General features: G+C 36.3%; 1 protein-coding gene across 3 annotated transcripts in view; it reads right to left on the minus strand.

Moving 5' to 3' along the window:
• The window catches only part of ATXN7L1 (ataxin 7 like 1), a 126,553-nt gene that overhangs the window by 74,872 nt on the left and 39,080 nt on the right, over positions 1-12,601 (minus strand). For 2 of the 3 annotated variants that reach the window (XM_050325087.1, XM_050325088.1), the window contains exon 3: positions 10,963-11,067. The exons of the other annotated variant lie outside the window; for it this stretch is intronic. In XM_050325087.1, the coding sequence (XP_050181044.1) occupies positions 10,963-11,067 (105 nt within the window). The remainder of the gene's footprint in view (positions 1-10,962; positions 11,068-12,601) is intronic. 3 annotated transcript variants of the gene reach the window in all.

Below are 12,601 nucleotides of genomic sequence, written 5' to 3' on the forward strand. Positions count from 1 at the left end.
GTGGTTAGTGAGAGAACAAGAACTCAAGAGTACTAAAGGTGAACATCAACAGATGGCAGAAAGACCTAATACTGACCAGGGTAAGAAAATAGTAAATGAAATTCAATGTAGAGAAATGTAAAGATACAGATATGGAAGAAGAAAGCTATCTTCATTTTATATATACAATTACAGTCTCTGAATTATTACTACACAGTAATGAGACACTGGTATTTTAACAGTTCTATGTAATCTCAATGATCTGTGGTGGCATCAAAGGCAACCCAAATGTTAAGCAAGGAATACAGCACATCATGCCACAGCTTTCCTACCTTCAAAAATGCTTGGAAGAGTTAGGCAAGACATAAAGACACATAGCAAAGACATTTGGAGTTTTCACAAGAGTGACAATTAGACCAATTTGGACTTGTCAAACAGGATGAGTGATGACAGGAGGGTTATGATGCACATTTATTATGAAGGTGGACAGGAAATGATCATTTGTTGCTAGTTCAAAAACAACCCAAAAATACAGGTATTTCTTCACATGGTGTATAGCTAAGTTTTGAGAATACTTTCCATGGGATCCCATAGCTCCCAAGTTTCCATCAAGTTCAAAAAACCCACTGGGTCACCAGAATTGTTTAGCAACACAGTGACAAACTTTTCTTTTCAAGGTTCCATTTTCTACTGCACCATTTCTATACTCATCTTACTAAACATGCAGTTCTGCACAGTGCTTTTCTTCACAACCTTATTTGTCTGGTCCTCACTGTGCCTTTCCTGCCCACACAAAAAAAATTTATTTAAACTGCAAACTAATCTTTGGTTGTCCTAGCCAAATTCAAAAGCAAGCATTATTTTTACTCATATCTTACAGTTTTCATCTATCTATCTAGAGCCACAGAATGAGAAACAATTGTCTTCAGGCTCATTTGGACATGAACAATACTACTGCGAGTAGTGCACATACGTTATTTCCCAGAACACTGGTCAAAGAAAATTTTCCCAGTTAACAGCATCACTGTTCTCACAAACAACTAGATAATGAGGCAAGTTTTCTAAATTTTATTTAGGTACCTTAACAATAGGTAGGTTTTGGTGCAGGAAGCTAAATCAAGTATTTGAAAATTAATCATAATGAAAATATGCATGCAGTAAGGTGAACCAGGAGCCCGTTATCATTTGCATAACACATTTTAAACAGTTCTTTCCTTATATCTTGAAGAATATAACTTCATTAATCTATCCACATTGATGCAAAAAAATTATTTTGAGAATAGAAGCCTACCGTGTGTCTAACCTACCTGTAATAATAAAATGTATTTTATAACAAGGCCTAATTCAATATTTTAGATTTTAATGTGACAATTATTACATTAATATCACCAGTTAAAGAGAACAGCAATAAACCATTAAGGTAATTATATGAATCACTACAGGGCTATGAAATGGGAAACACAGTAAGCTCCAGCTGTATTTGAAATTATGAGAACTTCTAAGTACAGTATTCTATGCCCACAAATAAAATATTTGGAATAGATTTTGCACTTGTCAGGTACAAAGAGGGTATGTACTACTATTACAATGAAATAAACAGAACTTGACAGATTTTAAACACAAAGTTGTGACAAACATGCTTGCACACTAGATGAAAAAAACATTCTAAAATAAACAAGAAGTAGTATTGAAAAAATTAAAAAGGAAGTCAAAATCTAAGATAAATATTACTTCTGAAAACTGAGGAAAAAGTAGATTTACAAGCCTTGTACTAGCTAGATTATCACAGGTCAGATTTCCCTCTACTAAAAATAAGGGACTTTTTTAAACAGCAAATAAAAATTATTTCTTCATAAAAGGCATTTAATGTAACTATTTCCAACTTGAAAAAAATAAAGTTCTTGAACTACAGCCCAATATTTAATTTAATCGCTCTCCACTGAATATCTAAGAAAGAGGAATTATGACTACCCTGTCATCTACTTGCATGCCAGTGGACTTTTGTATTCCCCACTGCATCCCAAGCGGCCTGAAGATGTTAGAAAAGGCAATAGAAACACTGTTGGAAAGAAGTATTTTGGCCTCTCAGAAGCAGCACTTCTGGAACTGAACAAACTGCCATTCCGTTTTCTTTCCACTCACCAGTGCACACAACCAGTGCAGCTGTGAGGGCCAGAGCCGTATTCTGGGGTCATCCAATGTCCTCCCAGGCCCGGTTCCCCAGCTCTGAAGGAAGCCCTGGATGCCCAAGATGAGTTACACCTCCAGCCCCACCTGCCACCTCAGTTGCAGGCTCAGCAACCACAACTCCTGGCACAGGGGATGTTCAGCTGCCAGAGAAGATACCACCCAAAAAAAGGTGCTGCTGTTTCCGTGCGGAAAAGCCAACAGTCAGCGGACAAGAATCAACTTTATGATGACAGCTTATAGTAAAAATTTTAATACAAGGACAGTAAGAACTTCATAAACTTGTGATATGCTTTGCAAGAAAATGCTAAACAATAACCCAGTAGAAATTGCAACAGTCAGAAAACTAACTAAACCCAAAATATTTAAACAACTACTAAAAGTCATGGTCACTGGGTAGGGCTATACGCAGACATGACTTCTACAGATTTGAAATGGAACTTACAATATTTGGTAGTGGCTAATCCAAATGTTAATTACCTTCTGTAACATATGCAAAGGGAAACACTATTACCAAAAAAACCACACCCCACACTCAAAAACCCCACCACATCTTCCTTGTCTAATCACATGCAGGAAGTACAAAGAGATAACACAGAGAGGAGACTTGTTCTTAGCACTCCTATACTTTTGAATATAGTGAAGAAACAATGACGTGTTATTTGAGTCTTTGGTAAATTCAGATTCCATTTTAAATTTCCTTTCTTGACAGTGCATCACAATTTGGTATAAGAAGGGATTTGGTCTTGCTTATCTTTTACTCACCAAAACCCTCATAAAGAGTGACTTCAAAAAGCTCTTAATTCTGTTTTGGACTTTATCTAGGAATAGGACCATGAAGCCTTTTTTTAAAAATTATTTTTAAAATTATTTCTAAATTATTTTTAAAAACATTCCTTTTCTAAGATGGAAGGCATCCACTTTACTCAGACTAAGACATGCTATGGAAGACTTCAAGCCAAATACTCTTAATTTTAATTTTGTCAGGTTTTTACAGATTCTGACAGAAAATTTTCACTACATTTTTCTCCTCTCTCCCACTATCACAACCCCCATCCCTCCACCACTGAAGCAGCTGGAAGACTGATGCACTAAACACAGCCCTGTAAATTATAGTATGTAGGAGATTAAACTTAAGCCTAATGCTACAGTCAACCTTCAACAGCTGAGTTCTATTAATGGACACTCCTTAAAAGAAATCCTTATTGGTTACTATTTAAAACTACAACTCCATTAAAATCTTGACCGAAAGAAATTACATGTGATATGTATTGCCCATCACTGCCATGACAACAACACACAGTGAAGTATGTACTGCATTGTTTACCATGACTCATATGAAGTAAAAAAAGTACAAAAGGGTTCACTAATCAAATACTATCAATGAATACATGATGTGGAAAGAGATAAGCTAAATTTATAATTATAGGAATTTTGTATGAACTAGAACAATAAAACTTACAGTGCACTGAAAAGCCCAGTGCCATTATTACTCTTTCAATCTCCTTCCTCTGTGGATTTATTTAAGATCAGCATTGTAAAATTACAGCACAGTCAAGGCATTGTAAAGAACTTCATAGAAAACATCAGGGAAAAGACAATTAATTGATGTTTCACTTCCAGACTTCAATTTCATACAGGAGCCCAGAAACAGGGGGATAGTGAGCAGGTTACTACGCTGAATAGCAACTGCACACTTGTGGCATTCTGTTCACTGCTGAACATCTTCTCTTGTTGAATATTTACTCCTCTCAAATGCACAATTCCTTCAGATTCAACTCTCCCCATGTTCCTGCTTTCTCATTCAAAGAATCTTTTGAATGAAGAAATTTTCAATTATTGACAGATCAACCTAGGGCCAAATTCTCTGTGGGAAGCTGTCAGCTTCCTATTTACACTACTCGTTGACCTTGTAACGCCCTATATATCATACCTATTTCTATATCTGCTTCCCTGTTTTAGGCTCTGTCACTGATGATGAATTAGTAATAACAAAGAAGAAAGCCATTTAAGCAATGGGATGATAGTAAAAAATATATTAAAAAAACCAACCCTATCAAATGTTGTGCTACTTGCTTTTAAGAAATCGGGTCAGCAGGTCTGAACACAGCTCCATTTTTAATCCACATGCTAGACTAAAAAAGAAAGCACAACAAACTCCTTCCAGCCTTGAGCAGGTCTCAGCAACCTGCAATGTGAAGACATAAGATGTGGTTTTTAACATCAGATGCACTGGGTGTTACTCTCTACATTCAGGTTCATTTTGTCTGGTACATCTTTGATGCAAAAAGCATGTGCTGTCTTGCTGTAGCCTGGGTTATGGCATGCCTGGTGGTTAGGAGATTTTCATCTCTTAGGAGGTAGAAGGTGAGAGAACAGCTCCTAGGTGGTAAGGCTACTAAATCCAAATATCTTGTTTCCTGGACAAGTAAATACAGAGAAGTAGGATTTTTTTGTTGTCTGTCTTGAATGAACATGGCCTTGTCAATCCAGCTTTCACTGAAAATACAAAAAGGCCCAGGACTGTTCGCAGTCCAGAATGAGCACAGACAATACTGAGGTGACCAACATACTCATGCAAACAAGCAGCTATGAAGGATTTTTCTTTATTGCTTAGTTTGAATCAAGTATTAAAATGTCAATTGATTATTTTATTGATCTAAGTGCTTTTCTGAATCTGGCCAGACTCTATCAGGATATAAACAAAGTAACATTTTGTAACAGAGTAAACAAAGACAGAATTTGCATTTTTGCATCTATTCAGAGTCTCAAGAATCACTGACAGCCTGAAACTACATTAGTCCAAGAATATGTAGGGAAAAAGATGAATTCAAAGGAGCGCTGGTTTAGTTTTGCCTCTTCAAGGGTAATACTGACTCAACCTGGACAGTCCATGCAGGTAGGTACTATCTAACTTCCATGGGAGTGCCTTGTGACCCCAGTTCCAGTGCCTGTCATTATGCTGGGCTTGGAAACCTTGCACTGACACGGACATGACAGACCCACATGTACCACGGCAGGAACTACAGCTAAGATTTTCATCACTGACAAGAGACAGAGGTGGCATAAGCCACTGGCTGTGCTTTTGTCTTGACAACAGGATTTCTGATAGAAAGGCTGTAAAGCTACTGAAATTTTTTTTGGAAACTAGCAGTTTCCAATTTAAAGCAATGGAAATGAAAGTTGCAGACAAAAATCAGCGTATTCTAGGCAGTCACATAAATACAAATATGCATATAAGGTACACAAAACATTCAAGTCCTTCTGTCCCCAACCCTACCAAAAGTAAAAGAAAACTGCTGATTCGTGTCAGTCTAGCTGCTACTGTTTCTGTTTGGAACAAAAAGCCAGGGGTACAGCAGCAATTTTTATTATTTTAATTATTTTATGCACTGAAACATAACCATGTGACAAGCAAAAAGTTATTTAATCAATAATGATACCATGTAACAAGTTTTGACGAGGCTATGAAAAGAGAAAATCACAGTAACAGAAGGAGAATCACTCAAAATGTCATTGTCTTTGAAGGGCACAAGAGTGCTCCCCCTGATAAAAGGTCACATGCAGTGGGTAAAATATTAACAACTGCAAAACCTCAAACATCTGTATTTAATAACAACCAAGGCACTGAATAATTGAAAACATAAATACTGAGAATAATCTGTCAAATGTGACAGTAATACCTGTATCAAAATCCTTATGCAAAAAAGATGCCAACTAGTAATGTTCCAGCTAATTTTAAAACAGCAAATCATTTTTATTCACACTGTAAGCTCAGTCTTCTTGTCTTTAATCATGGTTCATTAAATTGTAACACACAACTAGAACAATGTAAAATAGCTAGTCTGAGTAATTCAAAATATATAACCTCTCTTAGGAAAATAATTATGATATGGAAAATAATTTATTTATGTTCTTCAGTACTCCATTACTTTCTACTTTGTTTTTCTTTTAAATGACACTTATACAGCCAAACAGAAGGATAAAAAGGAAATATCCTTTTGCAACTTTCATGAGGACATGAGGATGCCAACCCAAGGATTTATAACTCAGAACTAATGAAAATCAAGTGCAGGGTTTTTTTCTTTTTTTTTAAGGAATAAAAATTTCTTAATTAGAAGCCTGTTAAGAGAACCTTAGAGACAGGCAGGATAGATAACAATGAGCCTCCAATAAAGAAATTAGCAAAAGAAGAGGTCTTCATGGTCATTTCTCCTTGACGAAGCAGAACTGGTTTCCTCTGTATACCACGACTTCATCAAATGGGGACCTTAACTATTCAGTTCATTAAAATACCATCCACAGTTTTGGAAATTATTCCAGAGCATGTTTGGGAACTTTCTTTGATGGTTATACTGCCATTATTGTTTAACCAAGCTGCATTATTTAAGTTGGCTAATTCACCTCTTCCCCTCAACTTTATTATTTATTTTTAACACTTTCCCATCATTAATTTATTTCATCACATTAAAAGTAAAAGCCAAGATCTTCTGACAAGCTTCCTGTATGCACACTGCTTGATCTTCACTGTGACAGACCTACCTTTTATGGGAGGTTTTCCTTTTAACAGGGAAAGGCCAAAGTTAACAAGACTATTACTGTACAAAACATTGATAAAAATAACTGGAACTGTACCTGATGCTCTTTAACCTAGTAAAGAACAATGCAATAGAAGAATATAAAGCTTTATTCTTTCTGGGGGCAAAGGAAAATGGAAATGTTTCCTGGAAAATCGCACAAGTGCCACCTTAAGTATTTAACAATGACACAGAATTGGAGTTAACAGAAGTCCTATGGACAGAGCTCAGTATCAGTTGCCAGCCAAAAAATCTGTAAAAAACAGATGTATTTGGGGAAAAAACCCTAAACAAACAGGAAGAACAATATCATACTTCAGTATTGTACTATGGTACCATATTTTGGTGCCCCAAGAAGTGCTCTGTATCTTCACTGAGGCTGGCATTTGGGATCAAATTAAAATTTGTTAAAAATCAAAACTAAAATTCCTGACATGGTAAGTATACTTAAAAATGCTACAAGCTGCATAACCAGACTGACTTCTCATTTCAAACTATTTTGTGGAGGAATAAATACAACTACATATTTGCACATTAAAAAAAAATAAATCCAAGATATTGAACCACTGAAAGAGGTTACTAAAAGGAAATAGCTTCAAAGGTAAACAACAATATTTCAATGCTATTGTTGATGACATTATGTTATACTATTTTCTAAGTGCACAATAATACTGAATGACCTCCAGAAATTATTTGATTTACATGGTTTATCCAGTAGCCTATAACAGCAAGACTATTTCAAGTGGGCTTCTGTCATATGTACATGAATGGTTTAATCCTTACTAACGGATATAAATGTTTATCCCACAGATACAAGAATGTGAAACTGCTCTTAAAAATAATTCAGTATTTCTCTGACTTAGGGGCTAGAACACATCTACCACCTTGCTACCCAGAGCATTCACTATATATATTTTCCAGTAAAGCAAGTCAGGCTTCTAATTAGCCAGATCTCTACTTTTACCTTCCTGATTTCTACTGTCTAATGTTATATGATGTATTGCCTCCCTGAACTGCAACCAGCTTTTTCTCATTTTCTGCTTGATATTCCAGAAATCAAACCTTTAAAAGTTAAATAATATCTGCCTCTATAATCTTCACAATTTCCCAGAGCCAAGGATGGCTGCCACATGTCTGAAATCAGAGGTAAATGAAACAGTGGGTCTTCTTACGCTCCAGAGAAAGGCAAATGCCAGCAAGGGCTCAAGAGAAGTGTTACAAAAACGTTTGCTAAACTAAGCATTCCAGTGCTGCTCCAAAGCCAGACCTTCGAGTTACAGTGCAGGGAACCTAAAAACATAAAGCATGTGTCTGGCATGGACCTAATTCCTTACTGAGAATATGGACAGGATCTTACCAGGGATATTAGCAACAAACCACACTTTGTGGGAGGTTCTGGGATAGATCTCTACAAGACCTTGTCAGTAGCAATAAAGACTCCCCATGACACAGCCTACAAGAGCCAAAAAAACAGTAGTGGCTTCTAATGCTTCCTCATTCCATTGCCTGTGTTACAACTTTGAAGCTGCAGTTCAAGACATTTATAATAATGCACTTCACGGTAAATATGACAGTCTAAACACCTCAAAGCCTACAGACAGCCTAGCACCCCTGAATTTACAGATACACTGCTGTATGCTCTAACTAGTTAAAGAAAATCTGATTCACCAAATTGATTGTGTCCAAAGGTGATAATAGTCTAAATAAAACAGAAAATTAAATATTCCTGCTTCACAGAAGAGCCCTGTGCAGCCAGAATCAATGTCTCAAACAAAGATTTCTCCAGACCTTTCTCAATGGACTGCTGATATCATCACATATACAGCGAGAGACTATTCAGCCACAAGCAGCTCAGGGTTGATATGTTTTCTAATAGGAGATTTTTATAATTTTATAACCAGACAATGCAAATACAGATCAATTAATAACATCTATGTGTAGCTCTTCTTTAGATCTTACTAATTTCTTACGAAAACAACTATATGTTAGTAGATGCATTTCACATATACAACAGGTAGTACTTTTAACAGATTAATTTTTTGCAAATAAACTATTAGTTATTTTACAGTTATTCTCAAGACCTCCAAGAACCTTCTATCTTCTAAAACTTCTTTTATATGGTTTTAGTACATCACCTTTACTGTTTTTTCTTTAAAACAAAATAATTTATCTATATATTTAAAGCTCTTTCACAGGCATTTCAGCAATATTCCTGTACATCTTTCCTGAAACAAGTCTGACTAGACTAAGTACAATCTTCATGAGGTAACACCTTTGGTCAATTATTTTCAGTAGTCTCCATTTTTTCCTAATAGAGTCTATTTTTTTTCCCAAGCCTTTATTGACCTTAGGCTCTTAAAACAAGCAATTCAGAACTAAACATTCAACCATCCAGTGTAACAAGATTGCTATAATGAAGATGAAGTAAAAGGAATTGTATAAATAATGGAGGAATGGAGATAAGAAAAAGAAGAAAAGACAATAACTCACAGGATCTTTGCAGTTTACAGGCAATACACTAACACGGATGACAACTCATTACTTACAAAGAGCTCAGAAAGTCTTTCTAACATGGAGCAATTTACTCTCATCTAGAAGTAACATTGTTCCATATGCCTACTCCATGAAAACAGGACCAACTTTCATACTGCTTCCCAAACCAGGCCACGTCCAGGAAAGAGCACAACTACGGAAGGTGACAGCAAGGTGTTACACAGGTTCTCCTGTTCTGCAGCACATCATTTACTGATGCACAGTTCAGTGGTTATGGTACCCCCTGTACCTATGACCACATGCAGAGAAGCTTTTCTGTCACTGAAAGAATCATAAGATACCTGAAGCTGGGCAAAAAAGAACCATAAGACTATGGGTAAGGAAAAAAATTGGGGAAAAAAAAAATAGGAGGATGGCTTGTTAGAACAGTAAAATCAATACCTGCTCCCACCATTAAATTAATAAGCCCTTCTCACCCTATAATAATACTTCCAGATCTTTTCTTATTCACTGGATATTTCACTGTTAACATTTTTCCACAGTTATTTCAATCTAGGTCAAAGCTGGTGGCGAGTCATACAGCTGCCTCACAACATGAATGCAGCTGCTCCTGGTTAGTTGTCAGCAGTGCATCTGCACAAATGCAAGGCAGTATTTTGGTAATATGTCTTTAAAAGTAAATAAACTTGTTTTCTGTCCATTCTGTACATTTTCCCCTTACCAAGTTGCTTTGCTGTCAGGAAGCCTTAAAGAGGCATAGGATTTGTGAAGTTCACTTCTTATATTTAGGCCAGGAAAATCTTGCTCAGCTTTTTTTCCTTAATGTATTTAATTGATTCCATCCTCAGTACTAGCTGCCTTTCATTACTATGCAATCACCTTCAAATTATTTTGATTAAACTAAATTTGATTAAACCTCATGCAAAGCTAGCTATTCCAGTCACATTTTGCAATCCTTTAAAAAAATAAAAAAAAACACCAAAAGAAATCACCACAGAAACAAATCACTGAACAAATAACAAACAAACCACAGGATAAGTAATAAGTAAACCAGACCTTGGGATGAAGTTTTTCAGAAATAATTGAAAGTAGTTTGTTAATCAATACCAAAAATTTCTATCTGGAGTAATTTTGTTTACAAATAGCAACATCAAAATTGTCATCTCACTATTGTCATACTAATTGAGAAATAAACATCTGCATATTTCTGCTACTTCTCAAGATTCTCTTGAAAAATGTTAATTTAAGGAACGTGACTCAAAATGCCAATTACATTAAAAAAAACCCCTATGATAAATATAAAAATAAACCCTACATATAGCTACAGATAAATCCGATCAGAAAACAATCCATAACATCCAACTTCTAGTTAATGTAGATCAGTATCACAGACCTCACTTTGCATCTTTGATAAAAGACAATGCAATGTTAGGTAATAATAGCTTAAACCTAGCTGGTATCTAACTAACAGGATTTATTTGTTGTAATAGGTTAATTTAGTATAACAAGTTCAACGTGAAAAGCTCAGCTTCTAGAACAACTAATTTAACTTCCTCTACAGGAAATACGCTTGTTTGAAGGCATTGCTGGTATTTTCTGTGGAAAGAACACAAGATAACCAGAAAAATCTATCTGCAATGCCTCTGTCAAGATCGTATGCAATGATTCTTAAGAGAACCATACGCCACTTTGGCACTGTAATTCAGGAAAGAAAACATGCACTTACCGCAGTGTGACTGGAAAACCTGTGGCTTGACTACCTGATTGCAGATATTGCACACTACAAGATAGAAATCATCATGAGCTGGATAATGGCCAAATAAGTGCATATCTGTGGGAAAGTTAAAAATATATACAAGAATTAGAAATTATGCTTTAAATATATATTAAGAAAAAAATTGAAAATACTGTAGGGCCACTACTGTTATATTAATTTATACAAAGCAAATTTATACATTGCTCCATAAGAGCTTCTTACTAAAGAATATTAAAGAGATTTTCTTCCCCTCTTCTGGGTCTCAAGGTCCTGTACTAATGCTGCAGTCTCATCCCTCAGTCTGAGTCAGAACACAGGCTGCAACACCTTTGTCTTAACACTCGCTGCCAAGAAGTAGAATAAGCATTTCTGTATTGGTCAACTGCTGAAACAGCAAAGGAATATGTTTTTAAAAACCTCTACCTAAATATCCTTTTAGAAAACAAGTTGCATAGGTTATGCTCCATGTTACAATATTCCAAGTTTGACTATAAATTGCTAGAGAAAGGCTCCTGCTTATAAGCCAGTTATAATAATCAAGGTCAAGGATCCTGCAGCTTAAAATACAGTCAAGAAGTTCATAACATGACATGAAATTTCTGATTCTGTGCAAATGCCCTTCTCTCGTTCCAATGCCCTGTTGTTTGTCCCCAACAAATTACTCTGGGAAGAGACAAAGTCGGTTAATGAGGTATTTCTCGGGTGACGGTATGAGGAATTTAATGAAATCCAAAGGTGGGTACAGTCAGACAGTGACAGGCACTTGTCCCTCTCAGCTGAAACACATACATGTGCAATACATGCATTCTTAAGCCATTACAAGTAGAGTAAAATGGGCTTAAATTACTAAATGAAAGCCTCAGAGCTCTAACATTACAAGTGAGGTAACCTGTTACACTCTGCATTGCTATAACTTAAGAACAGGGACACATACTCATCCACCACAGCTCAGCTTAGAGGGCAGAAACTCCAGTCACTTTTATGCACTTCAGTGGGATCATGTCACCATGTCCAGTGTTGTTAATGAAGGTGTTGGTGCATTAGTAACCCCACGACAATTATCGGCCCCACAGATCACACTACCTCTCAGAACAGGGCAGTGACATCTTTATTTAAAGATGTTGTAAAATTGCATTCCAGTGTTATTCAGCAGCATCTGAAATCTATTATAGAACTTGCAAATGCAGCTTCTGACTCAGACTGAAACATCAACCTGTCTCCTTTTAAACATGAGGAAAAATGAGAAGACCCTCTGTGAAGACAAACATGTACAACAGCAGCTGTGATTGACGAATATCAACAACTAAATCCTGATTCTCCAGTATATCGTGTGTTTCTAAAAAATAGTGATTCCTTTCAAAAGCTGACTCAAGCAGGTACCTTATTTCATTAGTTCTAAACCAAAGCAATCATTTTGTCCCTTGAGCTATTTTTATAAGCAATTCTGCTGTGGCCTGTACCACTGTAGGTAACATCACTGCTCGTGATGGCAGTTGCTTGCAGGATGAAGTGCAAAGTGTCTTCAGTCCCTGGTAACCCAGAGGGACAAGACATCCCTCTCACGCTAATTCAGGCAGAACCACAGGTAGACCCAAAGACGCTCGTTCAA

This window comes from Myiozetetes cayanensis, unplaced genomic scaffold (genome assembly GCF_022539395.1).
Source record: "Myiozetetes cayanensis isolate MyiCay16 unplaced genomic scaffold, myiCay2020 scf3, whole genome shotgun sequence".
In the NCBI taxonomy this organism is placed as follows: Eukaryota; Metazoa; Chordata; class Aves; order Passeriformes; family Tyrannidae; genus Myiozetetes; species Myiozetetes cayanensis.